This window comes from Macaca fascicularis, chromosome 19, assembly GCF_037993035.2.
Source record: "Macaca fascicularis isolate 582-1 chromosome 19, T2T-MFA8v1.1".
Lineage (NCBI taxonomy): Eukaryota > Metazoa > Chordata > Mammalia > Primates > Cercopithecidae > Macaca > Macaca fascicularis.
The window spans coordinates 61440987-61466722 of NC_088393.1; the positions used below are offsets into that span (position 1 = coordinate 61440987).

Consider the following 25736-nt stretch of genomic DNA (forward strand, 5'->3'; position numbering starts at 1 on the left):
ACCAAAAAAAAAAAAAAAAAAATTAGCTGGGCGTGGTGGTGTGCGCCTGTAATCCCAGCTATTTGGGAGGCTGAGGCAGGAGAATTGCTTGAACCCAGGAGGTGGAGGTTGCAGTGAGCCGAGATCATGCCACTGTGCTCCAGCCTGGGCCACAGAGTGAGACTCCATCTCAAAAAAATAAAAACAGTTTTGTGCTGATCAGTAGTGAAATCAGCTTGTGAATAACCACTGCCCTCCAGCCTGAGCAACACAGGAAGTCCTGTCTCTTATTAATCCCAGCACTTTGGGAGGCTGAGATGGGAGGATGGCTTGAGCCTAAGACTTTGAGACTAGCCTAGCCAAAATCCCAACTCTACAAAAATATGAAAATTAGCTGGGTATGGTGGTGTGCACCTGCAGTCCCAGTTACTCAGGAGGCTTAGGTGAGAGGCTCACTTAGGCCCAGGAGGTTAAGGCTGCACTGAGCTATGATTTTGCCACTGCACTCCAGCCTAGGCCTGGGTCTTTGTCGTCACAGCTACTTGGGAGGCTAATGTAGGAGGATCACTTGAGCCCGGGAGGTCGAGGCTGCAGTCAGCTGTGTTTTTTGAGACCTAGCAAGACCCTGTCTCAAAAAGAAAAGAAAAAAAATAGCTACAAACTCATTTATGCAAAGGCTAACCACTATCACAAGTAGAGATGTGCAGAACTGAGATTCCAATGGATTGAAATGGCAAGAAAAGCTGCCGCTTCTGTGAACCTGAACTCAAACTGCCCTTGTCATCAAGATAAGAGGTATACATGGTATGAGCCTGGGCATCTGAAAGGTGTTGCAGCTTTTTCTTTTTTTATTTTTTTGAGATGGAGTCTCACTCCTGTCGCCCAGGCTGGAGTGCAGTGGTGCGATCTCAGCTCACTGCAACCTCCGCCTCCTGGGTTCAAGCAATTCTCCTGCCTCAGCCTCCCAAGTAGCTGAGATTACAGGCGCTTGCCACCACACCCAACTATTTTTTGTATTTTTAGTAGAGATGGGGTTTCGCCATGTTGGCCAGGCTGGTCTCGAACTCCTGACCTCAGGTGACCTGCCTGCCTTGGCCTCCCAAAGTGCTGGGATTACAGGTGTGAGCCATCTGTAATTAGCTGGGCTTGGTGGTGGGCGCCTGTAATCCCAGCTTCTGGGGAGGCTGAGGCAGGAGAATTGCTTGAACCCGGGAGGCGGAGGTTGCAGTGAGCCGAGATTGTGCCACTGCACTCCAGCCAGGGTGACAGAGTGAGACTCCATCTCAAAATAAACAAGTAAATAAGTTTAAAAAATGAGATGATTTCTGAGTGAATTAACTAAATCAGGATATGCAGGACAATGCCAAGCATATATCAGCCACTAAAGAATATGTAAGTTGCCTGAAAGCCCCTGAAGGGTTTAAACCTGGACTTTATTATTCACAATCACATTCCCGGTCCCCATTACGGAGCCTGGTCACCTGGGCACTTGTTAGGTATGGAAATCATGAGATCCCACCTCAGACTAACCGATCAGAAACGTCGAGGGCAGGAGTTCAAGACCAGCCTGGCCAACATGGCGGAAACCCCATCTCTACTAAAAATACAAAAGTTAGTCAGGCATGGTGGCACAGGCCTGTGATCCCAGCTATTCGGGAGGCTGAGACATGAGAATCCTTTGAACGCGGGAGGCAGAGGCTACAGTGAGCCAAGATGGTGCCATTGCACTCTAGCCTGGGTGACAGAGCAGGACTTTGTCTCAAAAAAAAAAAAAAAGAAAAGAAAAAATTGCAGCCTCTGCTCAGGAGGTCTGGAGTGGGCCAAGAGTCTGCATTTTAACAACTCCCAGGAGTGTTAGTGGGGCTTGTTTGTGGACTTGCCTTTGAGTCGCTCAATCAATATTAGATAAATGACGGTATTGGGAGAACTCCAGGGGGCTCTGGAGGACCGAGGGATCATATTGGAGGCAGACAGGGCAGAGAGCTGGAGGAGGTGGGAGTCGGGTGTGGCTGTTGGAGGAAGCTATTTAAGTCCGGATTTGATCTTTGCTGGTTCTTATCCCTGGACCTGAACCCAGGCGCACATCTGGATCGAAACATGCCAGGCTCAGAAGATCTTCGTAAAGGTAAGAGAACCGAAGCCAAGACACGTGAAGAAGTGGAAAGCAGCTGGTGGCGGGAAAAGGCAGAGGGACCAGGTGGCTGAAGCCAGTGCTTCCTCCACGTGGGTGGCGGGGACTTCCCACAGAGGCTGTCATCGTTTTTCTTGTTTTTTTTTTTTTTTGAGATGGACTGTCACTCAGGCTGGAGTGCAGTGGCGTGATCTTGGCTCACTGCAACCTCCACCTCCCAGGTTCAAGCAATTCTTCTGCCCCAACCTCCCGGGTAGCCGGGATTACAGGCACGCACCACCACACCTGGCTAATTTTTTTTGGTACTTTTAGTAGAGACGGGGTTTCTTTCTTTTTTTTTTTTTTTTTTTTTGAGACGGAGTCTCCGTCTGTCGCCCAGGCTGGAGTGCAGTGGCCGGATCTCAGCTCACTACAAGCTCCGCCTCCCGGGTTTACGCCATTCTCCTCCCTCAGCCTCCCGAGTAGCTGGGACTACAGGCGCCCGCCACCTCGCCCGGCTAGTTTTTTGTATTTTTTAGTAGAGACGGGGTTTCACCGGGTTAGCCAGGATGGTCTCGATCTCCTGACCTCGTGATCCGCCCGTCTCGGCCTCCCAAAGTGCTGGGATTATAGGCTTGAGCCACCGCGCCCGGCCAAGAGACGGGGTTTCACCATATTGACCAGGCTGGTCTCAAACTCCTGACCTTGTGATCTGCCTGCCTCAGCCTCCCAAAGTGCTGGGATGACAAGCGTGAGCCACTGTGCCTGGCCCAATTTTTGCATCTTTAAACAGAGGGGGTTTCACCACGTTGGCCAGGCTGGTCTCAAACCCCTGACCTCATGTGATCCGCCTGCCTCGGCCTCCCAAAGTGGTGGGATGACCGGCATGAGCCACAGTGCCTGGCCGTGGCTGTCATCCGACAGCACAGGCAAACGCAGGGAAGCCCGTTTCTGCCTTCGAATCCCAAACATTCTCCCTTGTTGTTGTGTCTTAATTCCTCCCACCCCGATGCTTGTTCTTGAGCTCAGGGGAATCTGATTCCTATGAGGCTGATTAGCTCCTAGATAGAATATAGGCTCAGCCAAGCTGGAAATCCCATGTTCGTGGGCACTTACTAGATTCTGGGGTTGCTGCCAAACCATTTTCAGGCATGATCTGATTCAGATCTTTTAGAGTCAGGCATGCGGTGGCTCGTGCCTGTAATCCCAGCACTTTGGGAGGCCAAGGCGGGCAGATCCCTTGAGCCCAGGAGTTCAAGACCAGCCTGGGCAACAAAACAAGACATCGTCTCTACAAAAAATACAAAAGCCAGGCATGGCAGTGTCCTGTAGTTCCAGCTACTCGGGAGGCTGAGGTGAGAAGATCGCTTGAGCCTGGGGAGGTTGAGGCCGAAGTGAGCCGTGATCATGCCACTGGGCAACACAGCAGTACGCTGTCTCCAGAAAAAGAAAGTAAAAGGTGACATCCATTTTAAAAGAGAAAAGTGATGTTATTTTTCTGCTGATTTCCTTGCTATATTCCTAAGAGAATCTACTTAATAAACATTGAATAAATGATAAGGATAAAACCATGTCCATCCATTTCACCTTGGATTGAGTTGCCTATTTCTACACAAAGAAAATAGAACCCAAGAGGTAAGGCACAAGCGATCCCTGATTTATTTATTTATTTATTATTATTTTTTTGAGACAGTGTCTCCCTCTGTCCCAGGCTGGAGTGCAGTGGCGTAATCTCGGCTCACTGCAGTCTCTGCCACCAGGGTTCAGGTGACTCTTCTTCCTCAGCCTCCTGAGTAGCTGGGATTGCAGGCATGCGCCACCGCGCCCGGCTAATTTTTGTATTTTTAATAGATATGGGGTTTCACCATGCTAGCCAGGCTGGTCTGGAACTCATGACCTGATGTGATCAGCCTGACCTGGCCTCCCACAGTGCTGGGATTACAGGCGTGAGCCACCGCACCTGGCAAGGGATCCCATATTTAAATGATAACAGAAAAAAAGGATGGAGGAACTGAGGGGGAAAGGAACAACCCTTTCCTATGAAAATGACAAACGAGGCTTGGAAAAACAAGGACAAAAGACAGATCCTCCTGATTCAGCCTCCCACAGTACTGGGACTGCAGCCTGAGGCACCCCCCAGGCCGGCGGTGTCTCAATATCTAAGAACCTCAGTCATGGCCGGGCACGGTGGCTCACCTGAAGTCAGGAGTTCAAGACCAGCCTGACCAACATGGTGAAACCCTGTCTCTACTAAAAATACAAAAATTATCCGGGTGTGGTGGTAGGTGCCTGTAGTCCCAGCTACTCGGGAGGCTGAGGCAGGAGAATCGCTTGAACTCAGGAGGTGGAGGTTGCAGTGAGCTGAGACTGTGCCCCTGCACTCCAGCCTGGGCGACAGAGCCTCAGTCACTTGATCCTCACGGTGTACCTCAGTGGAAAGGAAAGGAAAGTTCAGGCTTTTGAGAATGGAGTTGTTAGCAGTTCCCATTTGTGTCTCTTTCCCTTTCTTTCAAGGCAAGGACCAGACGCGTTCACACAGGAAACGAACCATGTTCACTAAGAAGCAACTGGAAGATCTGAACACCTTGTTCAATGAGAACCCATACCCAAACCCCAGCCTTCAGAAAGAAATGGCCTCGAAAATAGACATACATCCAACAGTACTGCAGGTTGGAAAATGATCCCTCTTCTCACTAAACTGCCTTCCTGATCTAATCTAAATTCAAAGTCCCTCTAGGATAATTCCTGAGGTCTCATTCCAATCGCCAATATTTCTCAAACCCACACTCTCCTACCCGCATCCCCGTAAACCTTTCTTCAAACCCCTAGAGCAGGAATGGGAAAATTTTTCCAGTAAAGGACCGGTAGTAAATAATTGAGGCTTTGTGGGCCGTACTGCCTCTCTAGCAACTATTTTAACTATGCCACCACAGCGCAAAGGCAGCCACAGACAACGTAAACAAGAGGCCCATCTGTGTTCCCAGAAACTCTTTTGCTCAGGTTGGAGCGCGGTGGTGCAATCACAGCTTATTGCAGTCTCGACCTCCTGGGCTCAAGCAATCCTTCCACCTCAGCCTCCCAGAGTCCTGGGATTATAGGCATGAGCCACTGTGCCTGGCCAGTAGTATTCTTTTATTTTCTCTCTTTTTTCTTTCAGTCCCAACACACCTACAACACAAAACAGTATTCTTATTGTGTTTGTTTTTTCTCAACCATTTTAAAATGTGAAGCCTATTCTTAGCACATGGGTGATACCAAGGCAGGGGATGGTCAGATTTGACCACGAGCCTCAGCTGGCTGGCCTGAGCCCCAGAGCAGCCCCTGCAACTCATCCCCTTGCTCTCCTATCCCCTGCTCTGGGTTTTCTGACCTCTGTCCCATTTCTGTCCCCAGAATCTCTCATTTCTGCTCCTTCCTGGGAGCAGATTGAGAAGGGTTCCACAAAGAGGATATAAGTGGCCAAGCTGTGGCACTAGCTGTTCTCAGCTAGAAGTACTCATATTCTCCACTAAAATGGTGGCTGGGTATGGTGGCTCACGCCTGTAATCCCAGCACTTTGGGAGGCCGAGGCGGGTGGATCATGAGGTCAGGAGTTCGAGACCAGCCCATATGGTGAAACCGTGTCTCTACTACAAATACAAAATTTAGCCAGGCGTAGTGGTGTGAACCTGTAATCCCTGCTACTCAGGAGGCTGAGGCAGAAGAATCACTTGAATCCGAGAGGCGGAGGTTCCAGTGAGCCAAGACCATGCCACTGAACTCCAGCCTAGGCAACAAAGTGAGACTCCATCTAAAAAAATAACAATAATAAATAAATAAATATTTGGATAGGACAGTTTAAGGGCCAAAAAAAAAAAAGAAAAGTTAAAAACTTAAAGGTTAAAAAGAGAATATAAATAAATAAAATACGTTTAACAAAATAAAAATTAAAAAGTAAAACTTTTTAAAAAATAGAATGACAAGTCTTCTGAATTCCACCCCATTCTCAACCCCTGGCTCTTCTCTCTCTTCCCTTCAGGTCTGGTTCAAGAATCACAGAGCAAAACTCAAGAAAGCCAAAAGCAAGCATATCCATCAAAAACAAGAAACTCCACAACCGCCACTACCAGAGGTTGGTGAGGTTACCACCAGAGTCAGCCTGAGACACGCAGACACACTACCCAGATTGCCCAGTGCTGCTCACCCGATCGGCCTGGTGTACACGGGTCAACGAGTCCCCTCATTCCAGCTCATCCTGTACCCCAGCCTCAAGGTCCCTGCCGATGACTTTGTTGGTCACAGAATAGTCCATTTTGGCTGCTGCCAAGATCCTAACATATATTGCCTCTACCCCATTGTGGAATCCCAAGTTTGCGCTCCAAACTTCCATGCTGGGCCTTCTGCCTGTTCATCTCTCCAAAGTCGAGAGAGATGATAAATACAAAAAAAAAGAGATGATAATTACAACACGTTGTAATGGTGTGTGTGTGTGATACTGTGACATTTGTAGTTGGTCTTCACGCCTGTTTCCTGGAAAGGAGCTCCAGAATTCCATGGAGGCTCCAAAGTGCCGTCTTTTTGTATTTTGTATGCTAATATTGACCGATAGCTTTAGGATGGGGACCGGTCTCTGGAAAGACCCCAGTAGGATTAGAGGACAAACTTCTGGGAGGGGAAGGAAGCTGAGGGTGAGGCTGATCACTACTGGCCAATGGTTTCATCAGTCATGTCTGGGTAAGGAATCATCCATCAAAACCCAGGAGGGCAGGGTTTGAAGAGGTCCCTGACAGCTAAGCATGGGGATGTACCTGGAGGGTGGCATATCTGGGGAGGGCATGAACGCGCCGGGCCCCTCCTCATATGCCTCATCCTGGCAGGCTGCAGTGACTCACACCTCTAATCCCAGCACTTTGGGAGGCCAAGGCAGGTGGATCACCTGAGGTCAGGAGTTTGGGACCAGCCTGGCCAACATGGCGAAGCCCATCTCTACTAAAAGTACTAAAAGTAGCTGGGAGTGGTGGTGGGCGCCTGTAATCCCAGCTACTCGGGAGGCTGAGGCAGGAGGATGGCGTGAACTTGGGAGGCGGAGGTTGCAGTGAGCCGAGGGGATCGTGCCACCGCACTCTAGCCTGGGCGACAGGCAAGAATCTATCTCAAAAAAAAAAAAAAAGTTAAAAAAAAAAACTAAATAAATAAAAATAGAAAGCACAGAGGACCAGCTGGAATATTTGGAAGACCAGAAAATGTCCTTAAAATTCAAACTGCCTAGGCAGATAGTTCAGGTCCACCTAGCCTTTTGAATCAACACAAACCCTTCTTCCTCAAGTCCTGGAGGTTGGCAACACAAAAACACCCTGTGGAGAACCTGAAGCGTTCCCTCCCTGAGAGTTGAGTCAGTTGGATTCCAACCCCAAGATTCCTAAACATCTCAAGTTCCTAGAAAATTCTCAGAAAAAGCAAGCTGTCCTAAACCTCCCTGGCTGTACTCCCATGCGATTTCACAACCACCAGAGAATCTCCATCCCCTTGAACCTCGGTCCTCTGCCAATGTTCCTCACGCCTGTTGTCCCAGCACTTTGGGAGGCTGAAGCAGGCAGAATGGCTTGAGCCCAGGAGTTTGAGACCAGCCTGGCCAACGTGGTAAAACCTCGTCTCTATCAAACACATAAAAGTTAGCCAGTCTCCTATACCGGTCTCAAAATAAATAAATAGATTGACAGTTAAACATAAAATAAACATGAGTGTGTTAGAAAGAACCTACTGGCCGGGCGTGGTGGCTCACGCCTGTAATCCCAACACTTTGGGAGGCAGAGGTGGGCAGATCACCTGAGGTTGGGAGTTCCAGACCAGCCTGACCAACACAGAGAAACCCCATTTCTATTAAAAATACAAAATTAGCCGGGCATGGTGGCACATGCCTGTAATCCCAGCTACTGGGGAGGCTGAGACAGGAGAATCGCTTGAATCTGGGACGGGGAGGTTGTGGTGAGCTGAGATTGTGCCACTGCACTCCAAGCCTGGGCAACAAGAGAGAAACTCCATCTTAAAAAAAAAAAAAACCTACTGTAGGATTTGGAGTTGAGCAATATCAGGCAGAGTCAAAGGAAGAGAAACTTCTGGATTGGGTGGTGCCAGCGGCAGATTCTATGAATAAGTATCTCAATACATCTTATCTACAGGACGGCTGACTAGAGAGAGGACAAAGCTGCAATAGATAAATGGGTGGCAGCCATTGCTTAGCCAGAGGGGAATATTTGGTGGGTTGGGGCTCAGGAGAAATGTTAAAAACAATCTTAATAACAGCATGCCGGCTCGGCGGCCCACACCTGTAATCCTAGGGGATTCCGGAGGTGGAGGGGGAGGCGGGAGGATTGCTCAGGCCCAGGAGGTGGAGGCCGCAGTGAGCTGTGATTCCAGCCTGGGTGACAGAGCGAGACCCTGTATTAAACATTATTGAGAAAAATTATTAAATGAATAACAAAAACAGGCCGGGCACGGTGGCTCACGCCTGTAATCCAAGCACTTTGGGAGACTGAGGTAGGTGGATCACTTCAGCTCAGGAGTTCAAGACCAGCCTAGGCCACATGGCGAAACCCTGTCCCTACAAAAACACAAAAATTAGTCAGGCGTGGTGGCTTGCGCCTGTAGTCTCAGCTACTTGGAAGGCTGAGGCAGGAGGATCACTTGAGCCTGGGAGGTGGAGGTTGCAGTGAGCAGAGATCACGCCACTGTACTCCAGCCTGGGCAACAATGGGAGACCCTGTCTCAAAAAATAATAACAAAAACAGAATTCCTTGGTATAACCCAGTGGTTCTCAACCAGGGTTGATTTTGGTCAACAGCTGACATTTGGCCATGTGTGGGGAAAACGTTTGGTTATCAGGACTCAAGGGGATGTCTCCGGTATCTAGGAGGTTAAGAGTATGGATAGTATGAAACATCCTTCAACACACAGGCTCTCCCCCGCAACAAAGAATTATCTATCCCAACATGTCAACTGCTCCAGGTGGAGAAAACCTGAAATAGCCTGAAAGATTGAATATATGAAGGCCAGTGGCCAGATCATCTAGGAAAATAGGGCCCTGGCCGAGTGCATTGGCGCATGCCTGTAATCCCAGCACTTTGGGAGGCATAGGCAGGAGGATCGCCTGAACCCAGGAGTTTGAGACCAGCCTGGGCAACATAGTAAGACCCATCTCTACAACTAATTTATTTATTTATTTTTTCTTTTGAGAGGGAGTCTCGCTTTGTCACCCAGGCTGGAGTACAGTGGTGTGATCTCGGCTCGCTGCAACCTCCACCTCCTGGGTGCAAGTGATTTTCCTGCCTCAGCCTCCCAAGTAGCTGGGACTACAGGTACGCACCATCACACCAGGCTAATTTTTGTATTTTTAGTAGAGATGGGGTTTCATCATGTTGGCCAGGCTGGTCTCAAACTCCTGACCTCAGGTGATCCACCTGCTTCAGCCTCCCCAAGTGCTGGAATTACAGGCTTGAGCCACCAAGCCCGGCCTCTACAATTAATTAAAAAAGAACCATGACCCCAAAATTTCTACAACCACCAGTCCAGGAAACCAAGTCACAATTTCTACAGCAATCAGACCCAAATGGCCAGGGCTTGATCCATCACTCATAGCTTCCCTAATTTTTGTGCCCACCCCTCAACCTTGATTTCAATTAGGACCAACCAGAGAAAGCCAATGTTTGCCTAAACAATCCCACAGGATCCTACTTCTGGTTTGCTCCCTGGCAGCCTCCCAGCGCCTTTGATCAGGACATATCTGAAGCCTTGGGTTTTTTTCTGCTATAAAGCTTTCTTCCTTTTCTTTTTTTTTTTTTTTTTTTTTTCTGAGGTGGAGTAGAACTCTCTCTCCCAGGCTGGAATGTAGTGGCGTGATCTTGGCTCACTGCAACCTCCGCCTTCCGGGTTCAAGCGATTCTCACACCGCAGCCTCCTGAGTAGCTGAGATTACAGGCATGCACCACCACACCTGGCTAATTTTTTGTTTTTGTTTTTGTTTTTTTGTAGAGATGGGGTTTCACCATATTGCCGAGGCTGGTCTCGAACTCCTAACCTCAAATGATCTACCCACCTTGGCCTCCCAAAGTGCTGGGATTACAGGCGTGAGCCACTGCGCCCAGCCATGGAACCTCACTCTTTAATGTGTGCAGGGACCCCAGTCATTCCCCCACTGTGTCGCAGTTCCCATCACAGTGCCTGTCACCAAGTATATTTTCAAAATACATTTTTGGAAGAGAGAGAGAGAAACAGAAGGGAAGGAGGTAGGAAGAGAAATGGGAGGAGAGGAAAGTGAGAGAGGGAGACAGGAAGGGAGAGGGAAGGGAGACACAAGATGGAGACAGAGGGAAAGAGACAGAGTCTGGGCGCAGCGGCTCACACCTGTAATCCCAGCACTTTGGGGGGCCGAGGCGGGCGGATCGCCTGAGGTCAGGAGTTCGAGACCAGCCTGGCCAACATGGTGAAACAAATGCCCGTCTCTACTGAAAATACAAAAATTAGCTGGGAGTGATGGTGTGTGCCTGTAATCCCAGCTACTCGGGAGGCTGAGGCAAGAGAATCACTTGAACCTGGGAGGTGGAGGTTGTACTGAGCCGAGACTGCACCATTGCACTCCATCCTGGGCAACAGAATGAGACTCTATCTCGAAAAAAAAAAAGAACCACTTCCTAGCATCGTTGGAGAAGGGCCTCACATCAAATCCTGTCTTCCTCCCTCTCATCACCTTCTAGCCCAGTATTTCCCCACTGTAAGAATAATAAGAATCACCTGGGAGCTGTTAAAACCCAAACTCCGAGACCAGACAGGGGCATGGTTCCCAGGTGTGGGCCTGATTTTTCCCTGGGGTTGCATTTAACAAAGTTCAAAACCCAGGAGGTACAATCAAACCCTGAGCCGTCCGGAGACTCAAGACTTCTCAGGGAAGATGAAAAAGAGAGTCCGGCCGGGCGCAGTGGCTCTTGCCCGTAATCCCAGCACTTTGGGAGTCCAAGGCAGGAGGATCTCTTGAGCCCAGGCGTTGGAGACCAGCCTGGCCAACGTGGTAAGACTCTCACCTCTACCAAAAAAAAAAAAAAAAAGAGAGAGAGAGAGGAGAAGTTTCCAGAGAAAATTCCCAGAGGAAACAGGAGGGGAAAGGCTGAGGGCCGTACCCGAGGGCTGCACCCAGCCAGCTAGGGTGTGAGTCTGTGACCCACAGTCTGGGGGGCTGAGTGTGAATCCCCAGTCCAGGGGGTATGAATATGTAGCGACACCAGCGCTGGCCCTGCACCCAGCCTCCTTCTTGGGCAAACCATTGACTGAAGCCACCCCTTGGGTCCCCACTGTTCCTGGTCCCGACTTCCTCACCTGATGAATGGATCAGGAGGGTAATTCCCCTGCGGTGGGGCTTTTCTCACTCTGTTGTTACGTGTTCTTATAAAATGTGCTCTCCGATGTCATCTGTCATCTGTATCTCCCTAGAAGGAATCATTAGTTTATGTTTTTTTTGTTTTGGTTTTTGTTTTTGAGACAGGGTTTCACTCTGGTCTCCCAGGCTGGAGTGCAGTGGTGCGATCTCTGTAACCTCACTGTAACCTCTGTAACCTCTGTAACCTCACTGTAACCTCTACCACTTGGGTTCAAGCGATTCTCCCACCTCAGTCTCCCAAGGCCGGGCGCGGTGGCTCACGCCTGTAATCCCAGCACTTTGGGAGGCCGAGGTGGGCAGATCACTTGGGGTCAGGAGTTTGAGACCAGCCTGGCCAACATGGTGAAACCCCTGTCTTTACTAACAATACAAAAATTGGCCACGTGTGGTGGCAGGCGCGTGTAATCCCAGCTACTCGGGAGGCTACTGAGTGAGGAGAATCGCTTGAACTCAGAAGGCGGAGGTTGCAGTGAGCCGAGATCGCGCCACTGCACTCCAGCCTGGGGACAGAGTGAAACTGTGTCTCAAAAATAAATAAATAAATAAATAAAAAATAAGAAATAAAAGAATGAGCCACAATGTCCCTTTGTTCTACAGGCCACTGTTGTGGCCTCCGCAGTTGCTAAAACCTCCACCTGCCTTGTCTATGGACGCCCATCGCGGTGATGCCATGAACACCTTCGATCCTATGGACACCAGGGTGGATTTAGCATCCAAGTCCTTGAATTCTTCCCGTGAGTATAAGCTGCCCTGGCTCAGCCCCCTTCTTTGCCAGGAACCCAATCCTTCAAACTTCCCTGAAAGACTGGGTACTTTTCGCGTGACTGCTCTAGAGACTTCATGGTGGGGTTCGAAGTTTAACCTCCAGGGTCAGCAACGTGTTAAAAAAAAAAAAGCCACAGAGTAAATATTTTAAACATTCTCTTACACTGACACTCAGCTGAACTGGCAAAGCAGAATATCTGTGTGTCAGTGTACGTTTTATTCAGCCGTTGTTTGGGTGAGGGTCTGTGGGCAGCCCCCCGCAGCTAATGCCCTCCTGTGAGGAACAATACCTCACCGTCAAGCACAGTCTATCATGTATTCCTTTCCTTTCCTTTCTTTTTTCCTGTCCTTTCCTTCCCTTCTTTTTCCTTCCCTTCTCCTTTTCTTTTTTTTTTCTTTCTTTCTCTTTCTCTTTCTTTCTGTCTCTCTCTCTTTCTCTCTCCGTTTCTTTCTTTCTGTCTCTCTTTCTTCTTTCTTTCTTTTGGCACAATCTCTGCTCATTGCAACCTCCACTTTCTTTCTCTCTCTCTCTCTCTCCCTTCCTTTCTCCCTTCCTTCCTTCCTTCCTTCCTTCCTTCCTTCCCTCCTCTTTCTTTTCTTTCCCTTCCTTCCTTCCTTCCCTCCCTCCCTCTTCCTCCTCCTCCTCCTCTTTTCTTTTCTTTCGACAGGGTCTTCCTGTGTCACCCAGGCTGAAATGCCAAGATGCAGTCATAGCTCAGTGCAGCCTAGATAAATTTCCCCAGGCTCAGGTGATCCTCCCACCTCACCCTTCAAAGTAGCTAGGACCAACAGGCACGTGCCACCATGCACGGCTAATTTTTATTTTTATTTTTTGAGACTGGTCTTGCTCTGTCACCCAGGCTGGAATGCAGTGGCACGATCACAGCTCACTGCAGCCTCAACAACGCAGCCCCTCTGAGCGGTCTCCCACCTCACCCTCCAGAGTAGCTGGGACCACAGGCATGTACCACCATGCCCCGCTAATTTTTTATTATTTGTAGAGGCGGAGTCTCCCTATGTTGTCCAGGGTGGTCTCCAACACCTGGCCTCAAGCAATTCTCCTGCCTTGGCTGCCCAAAATGCTGGGATCATGGGCATGAGCCACTGTGCCTGGTCTGGTCTTCCTACTTTCATCCTCCTAGTCCTTGACCTGTCCCTCTTCTAGAGTCCTCCCTCTTCATGACCCTCTCCCCCTTGTTGGGGCTCAGAAACTGATACCCCTAAATATAGCACGTTAAAGGAGCTTCAAGGGCGGGGCGCGGTGGCTCATGCCTGTAATCCCAGCACTTTGGGAGGCCGAGGCAGGCAGATCACTCGAGGTCAGGAGTTTGAGGCCAGACTGACCAACATGCAAAACTCTGTCTCTACTAAAAATACAGAAAAAGAAAATTAGTCGGGCGTTGTGACACACGCCTATAATCCCAGCTACTCGGGAGGCTGAGGCAGAAGAATCTGGGAGGCGGAGGTTGCAGTGAGCCGAGATCACACCACTGCACTCCAGCCTGGGTAACAGAGCGAGACTCCATCTCAAAAAATAATAAATAAATAAATAAATGAGCCTCAAGGTCTCTGACCTCCCCACATCATCTCTCCCAAAGCACAGGCCTTTATCTGTGTAAGAGCCAGACCTGCTAAGGGGAATAATTGTCTTTTCTTCTCCTCCCTGCGAGACAAAGAATATAACCACACCTGAACAGATCCCATCACTGTCAATGAGAACGATTTCCAGGACCCATTCATGCTCTCTAGTAATCCTTGATTGCCCTCAACGGAATTCCTCTAGCCCCCTCCCATAATCAGTTTGCCAGGAGAACATATAAGCTTCTGAACCCCTTAGGGGGTGGGTGATCACTGTGGCTCTCCCCATGCTCAGGTTAAATACATTTGTAAGTCTTTTCTCCTGCTAATCTGCCTCCTATCAGTTCTTTTCAGCCAACCTTCAGAGAGCCAAAAGCAACCTTCACCTTGACCTCAACACCCTCCCTGCCTCCTGCTTCTCCCCCTCCCCCACAACACATTCCTTACTCCTTGGGTCCCCCACTTCCAAGCATCCCACCCTCCCTGCTATATGTCAACCTCCTCATTCTCTGTTTCTATAACCCTTTTAAAATTACAGGCCCAGCCAGGTGCAGTGAAGCATGCCTGTAATCCCAGTACTTTGGGAGGCTGAGGCAAGCGGATCACTTGAGCTCAGGAGTCCTACACCAGCTGGGGCAACATGGTGAGACCCCCATCTGTACCAAATTACAAATATTAGCCGGGTGTGGGGGCATGCACCTGTATGCGCAGCTACTCGGGAGGCTGGGGTAGGAGAATGGTTTCACTCCAGGAGTTGGCAGCTGTAGTGAGCCAAGATCATGACACTGCACTCCAGCCTGGGCAATAGAGCAAGATCCAGTCTAAAAAAAAAATTAGGTCAGGTGCTGTGGCTCACACCTGTAATCCCAGCACTTTGGGACGCCGAGGCAGGTGGATCACCTGAGGTCAGGAGTTTGAGATCAGCCCGGCCAACATGGCGCAACCGCATCTCTACTAAAAATACAAAATAATTAGCTGGGTGTGGGGTGGTGGGTGTCTGTAATCCCAGCTACTTGGGAGGCTGAGGCAGGAGAATTGCTTGAACCTGGGAGGAGGAAGTTGCAGTGAGCTGAGATTACATCATTGCACTCCAGCCTGGGTGACACAGCAAGACTCTATCTCCAATAAATAAATAAATAAATAAATATCAATTTTTAAAAAAATGCCCGCTACTACACTTTTCCTCCCTCCCTTCCTTTTTCTTTTTCTTTTTTTTTTTTGAGACAGTTTCACTCTTGTCGCCCAGGCTGGAGTACAATGGCACAATCTCTGCTCATTGCAACCTCCACCTCCCGGGTTCAAGCAATTCTCCTGCCTCAGCCTCCAGAATAGCCAGGATTATAGGAGCTCCCCACCACACCCAGCTAATTTTTTGTAGTTTTAGTAGAGATGAGGTTTCACCATGTTGGCTAGGCTAGTGTCGAACTCCTGACCTCAGGTGATCCACCTGCCTCTGCCTCCCAAAGTCCTGGGATTACAGGTGTGAGCCACCATGCCCGGCCCTTTCTTTTTTTTTAAATAATATTCCTCTTTCACCCAGGCTGGAGTGCAATGGTGTGAGGATCTTGGCTCGCTGCAACCTCCACCTCCTACGCTCAAATGATCCTTTCGCTTCAGCCTCCTCAGTAGCTGGGATTACAGGCACGAGCCACCAATCCTAATTTTTGTATTTTTTGTAGAAACAGGGTTTTGCCATGTTCTCCAGGCTGGTCTCAAAGCAAATGGTGGTATTACAGGCGTGAGCCCATCATGGCCAGGCTCATTTTTTTAATTTGAATTGTAGGAAAACTGAGGCTAGATCGATTGGTCCTGGACATGCCCTGGAACAAACAACATTTAGCTGTGCAATGCACAGTGTCAGTGTCTGGAATTGGGGTGCCCCAGTCTCAAGTCCCAAGAAAAAGGCAAGGCAGACCGTGAATTTTGTGTGGCTCCAACTCAGTTTTCTTCATCTGTTGCTTCACTTGCAGTGCCAGACCAGAACCTCTTTGACCTAAAACTAGCTAGGATAATTAACGTTCAGTACAACTCAATACCTAACAAATTCAAAATGTAAGGAACTATCTTTAGAACTTGTTCTATATAACCATGTTATTAAGGTCTGCTGAGGCTGTTCTATCCAGCTCTTTTTTTTTTTTTTTTTTTTTCTTGAGATGGGATCTCATTTTATCGCCCAGGCTGGAGTGCAGTCGCACGATCACAGCTCACTGCAGCTTCACCCTCCTGGGCTCAAGCAATCCTCCCACCTCAGCCTCCCAAAGTGCTGGGACTACAGGCATGCACCACTGCACCCAACTAATTTTTGTATTTTTGGTAGAGATGGAGTGTCACTGTGTTGCCCAGGCTGGTCTCCAACTACTGGCCTCAAGCCATCTGCCAACTCGGTCTCCCGAGTGCTGGGATTACAGGCGGAAGCCACTGCTCCCAGTCCCAGATTTTTATTCTCATTTATATTTCCGCAAACCTCCAAAAAAACCCCAAAGGTCCCTAGGTCAGTCAATTCCCACTAGTAAATAAGTCAGCATCTTTGCAAAGATCAAAGCAAAAGCAATTTTCCTTACCAGAGAGCCTCTTACAGGAAAGAGAGCTCTGATTTTCCATATGTTCCCCAGCCACGCTAGGGTGTTCCTATGCCCTGATGGCATTTTTACTAACCCATTGTTCCATCCCTTTCCAGCCCTCCTTCCTGTAACACAAGCGCAGGTGGGAGTTGGGGACTGGTCCGCTAACTGGGTATAGAGAAAACAGATGGGTATGCTATTCTTGGTAAGGGAGCTTCTGTCCTGGGGAAAATGTGGCCTCTCCTAAGGAACCCTATCCCATTTCAAGCACCCTGATTCACTTTTTTTTTTGAGATGGAGTCTCGCTCTGTTGCCTAGGCTGGAGTGCAGTGGTGTGATCTCAGCCTACTGCAACCTCTGTCTCCCAGGTTCAAGTGATTCTCCTGCCTCAGTCTCCCGAGTAGCTGGGACTGTAGGCATACACCACCATGCCTGGCTAATTTTTTTTTTTTTTTTTTTGAGACGGAGTCTCACTCTGTGTCAGGCTGGAGTGTAGTGGCGTGATCTCAGCTCACTGGCTCACTGTAACCTCTGCCTCCCAGGTTCAAGAGATTTTCCTGCCTCAGTCTCTCAAGTAGCTGGGACTACAGGCGCCTACCACCACGCCCAGCTAATTTTTGTATTTTTAGTAGAAACGGGGTTTCACCATGTTGGCCAGGATGGTCTCAATCTCTTGACCTCGTGATCCACCCGCCTCGGCCTCCCAAAGTGTTGGGATTACAGGCGTGAGCCACAGTGCCTGGCCCTAATTTTTGTGTTTTTGGTAGAGATGGGGTTTTGCCACATTGGCTAGGCTGGTCTCAAACTCCTGGCCTCAAGTGATCCGCTCACATTGGTCTCCCAAAGTGTTGGGATTACAGGTAAGAGCCACTGTGCCTAGCCTCTCACATTTTCTCTCTTCCCAGATTTGGTTCAAGAATTTAAGAGCTAGGCCATGTGCAGTGGCTCACGCCTGTAATCCTAGCACTTTGAGAGGCCAAGGCAGGCAGAAGATCACTTGAACTCAAGAGTTCCAGACCACCCTGGGCAACATGGTGAGATCCCTGACTACAAAAATTCGCCAGGTGTGGTGGCACGTGTCTGTAGTCCCTGCTATTCAGGAAGTTGAGGCAGGAAAATCACTTGAGCCTGAAAGGTTAAGACTGCAGTGAGCTGAGATGGAGACACAGCACTCCAGCCTGAGCGACAGAGCCAGACCGTGCCTCAAGAAAACAAAACAAAACGATAAACTGGAGAGCCAGAGCAGGAACCAGTCTCCTCTCCAGTCTCCAAACCTGAGACATCAGTCACACTGGCGGCTTTGCCTGCCTGCGATCTCTCTATGTGTGTTGATTCTTGCGGAACAAGGCGCTTCGAGCATCTCCTCTGCCCTATGCCCGTGACCCGGTCCCTCTTCTTGTCTCCACTGCCCCCCAAGCGGGTACATTCGCCCACCTTCTCACCTGGGACACTCTGGGCGTGGATCTCCTCACCTGCAGCGCTAGGTGTGCTCTCGGGGTCTCCACACCCCTCCACGTCCCTAACCCCTGCAAGGCTGGCCTCTTTACCTGCAAAGCCCCCGCCGCGGCCTCCTCCCTCCACCATACCCCGATGCCAGGCTTGCTTCCTGCCGCCTGCCTGGGACGCGGCAGCTTGCACATCCCCCATGCCCTCTGAAGCCCCCCCGGCGCATTCCACGCCCTCTTGCCTGACCCCTGCTTCCGCCGCCGGCATTTCCACACCCCCTCGACGCCGCCACGCCCTGGACGGAGGACTCTAGAACTGCGCGCCCGCTGCACGTCCCACAGGAGTTTCCGTGCGCCACGAGGCGCTGGTGCTCGACTCCGGGTCCATCTACCCCGGGCTCGGCGATACCTTTCTTTGCCACCTGGAACCAATATCTTGGTTCCCTTTTGAGGGATCAGAACTTGTTTAATTGGAATACGGCACAATTTTGATTTTTTCTGCCGTCTCTATTCCAACTTCAAAGTTCTGCTGTCCTGCCCTGCGACAATCTTCCGGTGCCAACGCGGCAGGTCGGTATGTATATCCCATGATGTCCCCCGGGCCATGGGCCCCTAGCTAACGGGTTTCCCTTTCGCCCGCTGCCTGGAAGTATCGCCACCTCCCCCGCACCCCATCCCCCGAAAGCTCTGCAGTCACAGCCCTTCATCCAACCAGAAAGTCCAGGGCCCATCTGGCCTGCTAGACCTTGGGAAACCGCGGCTTTAGAGCACCCATTAAGAGGGGCCCAGGCCGGGCGCAGTGGTTCCTATCAGGGCACCCATTAAGAGGAGTCCAGGCCGGGCGCGGTGGTTCCCATCAGGGCACCCATTAAGAGGGGTCCAGGCCGGGCGCGGTGGTTCCCATCAGGGCACCCATTAAGAGGGGTCCAGGCCGGGCGCGGTGGTTCCCATCAGGGCACCCATTAAGAGGGGTCCAGGCCGGGCGCGGTGGTTCCCATCAGGGCACCCATTAAGAGGGGTCCAGGCCGGGCGCGGTGGTTCCCATCACGGCACCCATTAAGAGGGGTCCAGGCCGGGCGCGGTGGTTCGCATCAGAGCACTCGTTAAGAGGGGTCCAGGCCGGGCGCGGTGGTTCGCATCAGAGCACTCGTTAAGAGGGGTCCAGGCCGGGCGTGGTGGTTCGCATCAGAGCACCCATTAAGAGGGGTCCAGGCCGGGCGCGGTGGTTCGCATCCAAGCACCCATTAAGAGGGGTCCAGGCCAGGAGCGGTGGTTCGCATCAGGGCACCCATTAAGAGGGGTCCAGGCTGGGCGTGGTAGTTGGTATCGGAGCACCAGTTAAGAGGGGTCCAGGCCAGGCACTGTGGCTCACGCCTGTAATCCCAGCACTCTGGGAGGCTGAGGTGGGTGGATCACCCGGGGTGAGGAGTTTGAGACGAGCCTGGTCAACATGGCGAAACCCCGTCTCTACGGAAAAATACTAAATTTAGCAGGGTGTGGTGACGGGCACCTGTAATCCCAGGTATTCGGGAGATTGAGGTGGGAGAATTGGTGAACCCGGGAGGCGGAGGTTGCAGTGAGCCGAGATTGTGCCGCTGCACTCCAGCCTGGGCAGCAGAGTGGGACTCTGTCTTGGGGGGAATAAAAAAGGGTAGGCCAGGCCCGGCATGGTGGCTCAGGCTTGCAATTCCAGCACTGTAGGAGGCCGCGGCAGGAAGATCGCTTGAGACCAGGAGTTAAGAGACCAGCCTGGGCAATATAGTGAGACCCCTGTGTTTGTTTGTTTGTTGAGACTTTTGTGTTAAAGCAAACTAAATATGGCCTGAGAAGGACTCCGTAATTCTATGTTTGAGTCCTTGTGGATGAGCTGCAACCTAACTTAATAGGTACAAAAGATTGAAAACCTAAGTTAGGCCGGGCGCAGTGGCTCACGCCTGTAATCCCAGCACTTTGGGAGGCCGAGGCGCGCGGATCACCTGAGGTTGGGACTTTGAGACTAGCCTGACCAACATGGAGAAACCCCGTCTCTTCTAAAAATACAAAATTAGCCGGGCGTGGTGGCTCATGCCTGTAGGAGAATAGCTTGAACTCGGGAGGCGGAGGTTGCGGTGAGCCGAGATTGCGCCATTGCACACTCTAGCCTGGTTAACAAGAGCGAAACTCCATATCAAAAAAAAAAAAAAAATTGCCTAACTTACGTTTCATGTGCCTGTAACCGCCACTGAGTGTTGGCCAATCCCAGCAGCCCAGCAGCTGTACTCATCCACTCACAGGCTGCTGAGCATTCAAACTGTGTTCAAATAAGGCAAACGCTGAGCGGTAACCAATCCAGCTCTTTCTGTACCTCACTTCCGATTTCTGTATGTCACTTTCCTTTTCTTGTCCATAAATTTGTTCTGACCACGAGGCACCCCTGCAGTTCGTCTGAATCTGCCGTGACTCTTGGAGCTGCCCGACTTGCGAGTGGTTCATTGTTCAGTTAAATGCCTTTAAATTTATTTATTTTATGTATTTTATTTTATTTGATTTCTTTATTTTTACTTTATTTTATTTTATTTGTATTTATTTTATTTTATTATTTTTATTTATTTTATTTTATTTTATTATTTTTATTTATTTTATTTTATTTTATTTTTATTTTTATTTTTATTTTTTTGAGACGGAGTCTCACTCTGTCCCCCAGGCTGGAGTGCAGTGGCACCATCTCTGCTCATTGCAACCTCCGCCTCCTGATTCAAGTGATTCTCCTGTCTCAGCCTTCCGAGTAGCTGGTATCACAGGCGCCCACCACCACGCCTGGCTAATTTTTTCTGTTTTTAGTAGAGACGGGGTTTCACGACGTTGGCCAGGCTGGTCTTGAACTCCTGACCTCAAGTGATCTGCCCACCTCAGCCTCCCAAAGTGCTGGGATTACAGGTGTGAGCCACTGTACCTGGCCCCCTTTAAATTTAATTCTGCTGAAGTTTTTCTTTTAACAGATGGTGTCAGAAGCGGAGTCCAAAGTAGAGCTTCTAGGGACCTTCAGGAGCGCCGAGTGAACACGCAAGATGCCTGCGGAACCCTCTTGTGTCCATTGACCTCTCGGAGTGGCTGGGGATTGTGGGTAAGTTCCCTCTCGGATTTCAGAGCTCCGCAGATTTGTGTTTTGAGCTCTCCGAGTTTCATTGAGCAAATATCTGATCCAAACTGGATTTGGAAGCTATGACAGAAACTGGACTGGTTCCGGGAACGGATCTGATCTGGTAATTAACTGGCTTGGATCCAGGTAGAGCCCTCTTACCTATGACTGGGTCAGAAAGAAACTTGGTAGCAAATGGTAATATTGCAGGAGATGTAAAATTTGGCTTTTAAAAATTAACGGGGATGTTTGTGTTCTACCCCTTTGTTTCATTTTTCTTGTGCACTTAGGTAGTAAAAAAAATTCCTGGGTGAGTTAATCAAGGGAAGCTGAGAGTAACGCGAATATTTTAGGTAAAAACGGGATCCTTAAATTCTGAAAAACTGAGTTCCTTCCGCATATACATTAGGCACAGGAAGGAGCAAAGAGTTACAGAAATGGCAAAATCTGGCTGAGCGTGGTGGCTCATGCCTGTAATCCCAGCACTTTGGGAGACTGAGGTGGGTGGATCACCTGAGCTCAGGAGTTGGAAAACAACCTGGCCAACATGGTGAAACCCATCTCTACTAAAAAGACAAAAATTAGTGGGGCGTGGTAGCTTGCGCCTGTAGTCCCAGCTACTTAAGAGGCTGAGGCACCAGAATTGCTTGAACCCAGGAGGCGGAGGTTGCAGTGAGTGGAGATTGCACCACTGTACTCCAGCCTGGGTGACAGAGTGAGACTCTCTCAAAAAATAAAAATGGCTGGGCACAGTGGCTCACGCCCGTAATCCCAGCGCTTTGGAAAGCCAAGGCAGATGGATCACCTGAGGTCAGGCGTTTGAGACCAACCTGGTCAACATGGTGAAACTCTGTCTCTACTAAAAATACAAAAAATTAGCCAGGTGTGGTGGCATGCACCTGTAATCCCAGCTGCTTGGGAGGCTGAGGCGGAAGTTGAACCCAGGAGGCTGAGGTTGCAGCGAGCTGACGTTGCTCTGTTGCACTCCAGCCTGGGCAACAAGAGCAAAAGACCGTCTCAAAAACAAATAAATAAATACAAATTAAAAAATTAAAATGAGGGCTCCCGAAAGTTAAATCTGCTCATCTTTCAGCTTAGTTCCTATCTTGATCCAAAGGAAGCAGACCGCAGCACCCGTTGGCTGACTTTGGATAAGTAATGGGGTCCATTTTACCTGAGTAAAGAATGGGATGGGGTTAAAGGCCCTCCCCTCAGTAAAGTCCCCCTTGGTTAAAAATGGGTTCAAGATGACAGGGCCCAACTGGGAGCAAGTTTGAGCCTTGCAAGTTCAATATTGGTTGCTAAACAGAGTGGCCAGTGTCTGATTTGTCACGTATTTTGCTTTGGCGCCAGAATGAAAAATGTTAATTGGCTTACCCCATGCAACCCCTTGGGTGACAACTTGCAAAACTAAGAGGTTTTTGCCTGAGGTTCCATAAAACAGAAAAGAATTTCTTCTATGATGCGGCAGGCTTGGCCCTCAGGACTATAGTGTGGCAAGCAGGGTCACTAGAGCCACCTGGGCAAAGGGAACCCAGAAACCTGGCACGCTGGCAAAAGGTAAAGTATTTCTTACCAATCAGACTCTGGCCTCTCTGGCTCTGTGAAGACTGGTTAAATGAACGGTAAAAATCACTGTTTATCTCCCGTAATGCTTTGATTAATACAAGAAAGAATTCTGAGGCTGGTCTTAAGCTATAATACATCTGGTGTGCTTTGTGTCTTTCTGTATTCTGTCACAAAGAGGGGTACCTTGGGATAAAATGCGTGCCCAGGGCCCCATAAGCCCCTGTTCAAGATGGCCCAGTAAACTGGTCAATCATGTCCTTGGAAGCTTAACCTCCTAACCATGTGGCCGTGTTTCTCTTTTCACAAAGGCGGGCCAGGTTCCATTCCCGGCTTACTCAACAAGTACTTTCTGGTGTGACCTTTACCATGTGTTGATTCTCTTCCCTCTCCATTATAGAACACAGAAATATTGGCTGTTTGGCCTAGCCAAGGTTGGGTAATAAAAGATTTGAAAGGACTTTGTTAAACAAACGCTATAGTTAAAACTCAAGTACATTAAAAGTGGATATTTGGCCGGGCGTCATGGCCCGTGCCTATAATCCCAGCACTTGGGGAGGCTGAGGCAGGCCTCACTTCAGGTCAGGAATTCAAGACAAGCCTGGGCAGCATGGCAAAACTGTCTCTACTTAAAAAAAAAAACAAAATTAGCTGGACATGTTGGCGCACGTCTGTAATCCCAGCTATTCAGGAAGGCAGGAAAATTGCTTGAACCTAGGAGGCGGAGCTTGCAGTGAGCCCAGATTACGCCACTGCGCTCCAACCTGGGTGACAGAGCAAGACTCTGTCTCAAAAAATAATAATAATAATAATAAAATAAAATTAAATTAAATTAAAGATAAAAAATAAAATAAAAGTGTAGTGCTCGCTTCAGCGGCACATATATTAAAATTGGAACGATACAGAGAAGATTAGCATGGCCCCTGCACAAGGATGACATGCAAATTCATGAAGCATTCCATATTTTGTGCATCCTGGCAAGATCATTTCTGTATCTGCAAACTAGCACTAAGGAAGTCATGTGAATCTAAGCAAAAACGGGTGGCACCCAATAACGAAATTGTGGTTTTCATTAAAAAATATATATATAAATATGTATAATATATAAATAAAAAATATAATATATATACACATATATATGTGTGTGTGTATATATTCAATTTTTTTTTTTTTTTTTTTTTTTGAGATGGAGTTTCACGCTTGTCACCCAGGCTGGAGTGCATTGGCGCGATCTCGGCTCGCTGCAACCTCACCTCCCGGGTTCAAGTGATTCTCCTGTCTCAGCCTCCCGAGTTGTTGGGATTATAGGCACTCGCCACCACGCCCAGCTAATTTTTGTATTTTTAGTAGAGACAGGGTCTCACCATGTTGGCCAGGCTGGTCTTGAACTCCTGACCTGATCCACCCGCCTCGGCCTCCCAAAGTGCTGGGATTACAGGTGTGAGCTACCGTGTCCGGCAATGTGTATATTCAAATTCTAACTGCCTGGGACTCCTTGGGAAAAACAGGAGGCACCAGAGATGCCATTTTGGAAAAAAAACCTGTTTTCCTCATGGAACCACAGGAATTTGAAATCAATAGATTCCCCTTCAGAAATCCAAGGCTCTGTTCTTTTTGGGATTTGGGATCTGGTATAAAAACGGGACCCTTAATTTTTGAAGATCTGTTTTGCCTTTCTTCTGTGCCCACTTATTATATTGGGCCCTAGAAATGGCATGCTTTCCTGGTCCTGTTCGTCCAAGGACTCTACCCTAAAGCCAGTAATCTCAAATAAATAAACAAATACCTAAATCAAATATTTTGAAAGAACAATAAAAACTAATGCCTTTTAGTTCACATAACTTTAGTAATCTTTGGGAAATAAAAAGTTTTAAAGATGATTGGGGAAAATGAAGACATTTAGTCTAAATCAGGCAGGTCAGATATTAGGTTTGTTCAATGCTTTAAGGTCATCAACTGCTTCTTAGGCTTTTGAAAATTGTTCAGTTTACCTACTTTGGAGCATTAGATTCTAGATAAGGCCTGGGAACATGTGGAATTAGCCATGCACTCTATCTATGCAAAGATTATAAAGAAAAGAGATTTTTTTTTTAATTAAAAAAAACCACAGGTGCTTGTGCTCCGCCTACCCAGCGCAGCAGGTGAGTTGGTGCACCCTCCGTGGAATGAAGAGGCCACAGGATCCCACCTCAGCTGGATCGCATGCTGACCTTCACCTTCATTGCACCATGGCAGCTTTCATGTGAGCCACTGACTTGTGTATATGTTAGACTCCTTGGTCTATAAGAAAGCATCTTGTATGGTAAATTGTCGTTCTAAAGTAAAGTAACTGGTTGGTTCAAAAGGGAGGTGTTAAGGACAAGTCAGAAAGTCAAAGCATGTTGTAGATGGTCTGGGAAAGTCGGGAAAGGACTGTGAAAGGAAATTTAAGCCACCAAAAGTAAAAGTTGCTCATTACTGTTATAACATGTGATTGAAACTACTGAAAAAATAGTTTTACGTGGAAAGTGTGTGAGAAGAGTGAAACATGTTTTTGGTAAAAGATTTTTAAAAGGCAGGAGAATGTAACTTTTTGCCTAGTTTAGAAGGTTATGTGATTTTTAAATTAGATAAGAATAAGCTCACGGTTTGAACAAGTTGTGGAAGGTTTGTAAAAATTAATCTTGCAAAAAAAACTCTGTGTGGGAACATGCTGACTAAATTTAAAGGGGTATTTTCTAGTTTTCCATAAATTAAACATTGAAATAAAAGGACAAACAGGGTTTATTTTTTTGTTTTTTTGTTGCCTAGGCTATGGGCAACTATGCAGCTAGGCATGTTGGTGCATGCCTGTAATCCCAGCTACTCAGGAAGCTGAGGCGGGAAAATTGCTTGAACCCGGGAGGCAGAGGTTGCAGTGAGCCAAGATTGCACCACTGCATTCCAGCCTGAGTGACAAAGCAAGACCCTATCTCGAAAGAAAGAAAAAAGAAAAGCAATAGCTCCCTGGGTGTCAGGTGTCAGTGAGAATGGGAAGTCAGGTCTCCTCTGACTCCTAGGTCATTCCTCTCTCTGTCTTTGGGGGTCGAATTCCTTGTTAGAACTCCATCTTGTTAAAGTGGCCTCACACCTGCCCTTGCCTTCTGCAGCAACCCTCCTTAATCCTCTCCAAACTTCCATCTCCAGACCACCCAGATTCTCCTCACGAGTGCCCTGGGTGGACATTGGT

At 48.7% G+C, this 25736-nt stretch overlaps 1 protein-coding gene, 2 long non-coding RNA genes and 1 other non-coding gene across 16 annotated transcripts in view; 3 read left to right on the top strand and 1 right to left on the bottom strand.

Moving 5' to 3' along the window:
• DPRX (divergent-paired related homeobox) overlaps nucleotides 1-6534 on the top strand; it is a 26869-nt gene extending 20335 nt beyond the window's left edge. For all 4 annotated transcript variants that reach the window (XM_005590264.5, XM_045379740.3, XM_045379739.3 and 1 more), the window contains 3 exons: nucleotides 2057-2104; nucleotides 4604-4758; nucleotides 6108-6534. In XM_005590264.5, the coding sequence (XP_005590321.3) occupies nucleotides 2077-2104; nucleotides 4604-4758; nucleotides 6108-6503 (579 nt within the window). In that variant the 5' untranslated portion in view covers nucleotides 2057-2076 and the 3' untranslated portion in view covers nucleotides 6504-6534. The remainder of the gene's footprint in view (nucleotides 1-2056; nucleotides 2105-4603; nucleotides 4759-6107) is intronic.
• LOC123570286 (uncharacterized) overlaps nucleotides 1-18089 on the bottom strand; it is a 19708-nt gene extending 1619 nt beyond the window's left edge. Inside the window, exons 1-4 of one of the 4 annotated variants that reach the window (XR_006694359.2) lie at nucleotides 17842-18089; nucleotides 11435-11544; nucleotides 8395-8506; nucleotides 6348-6482 (exon numbers count right to left, since the gene is read on the bottom strand). This is a non-coding gene — a long non-coding RNA (uncharacterized lncRNA). Of the gene's footprint in view, nucleotides 1-6347; nucleotides 6483-8394; nucleotides 8507-11434; nucleotides 11545-14537; nucleotides 14662-17841 lie in introns of those variants that run through there. The other 3 variants (XR_012427956.1, XR_010583131.1, XR_012427957.1) reach the window with 3 other exon arrangements.
• Nucleotides 18090-18153: 64 nt separating this feature from the next.
• Nucleotides 18154-25736, top strand: part of LOC123570285 (uncharacterized) — a 52847-nt gene continuing 45264 nt past the window's right edge. For 3 of the 7 annotated variants that reach the window (XR_012427955.1, XR_012427953.1, XR_006694358.2), the window contains exons 1-3: nucleotides 18154-18418; nucleotides 20823-20947; nucleotides 24639-24770. This is a non-coding gene — a long non-coding RNA (uncharacterized lncRNA). The remainder of the gene's footprint in view (nucleotides 18419-20822; nucleotides 20948-24638; nucleotides 24771-25736) is intronic. The other 4 variants (XR_006694355.2, XR_006694357.2, XR_012427954.1 and 1 more) reach the window with 4 other exon arrangements.
• LOC123570406 (U6 spliceosomal RNA) lies at nucleotides 23390-23496 on the top strand. Its single transcript, XR_006694588.1, has one exon. It is a non-coding gene; the product is annotated as a U6 spliceosomal RNA (small nuclear RNA).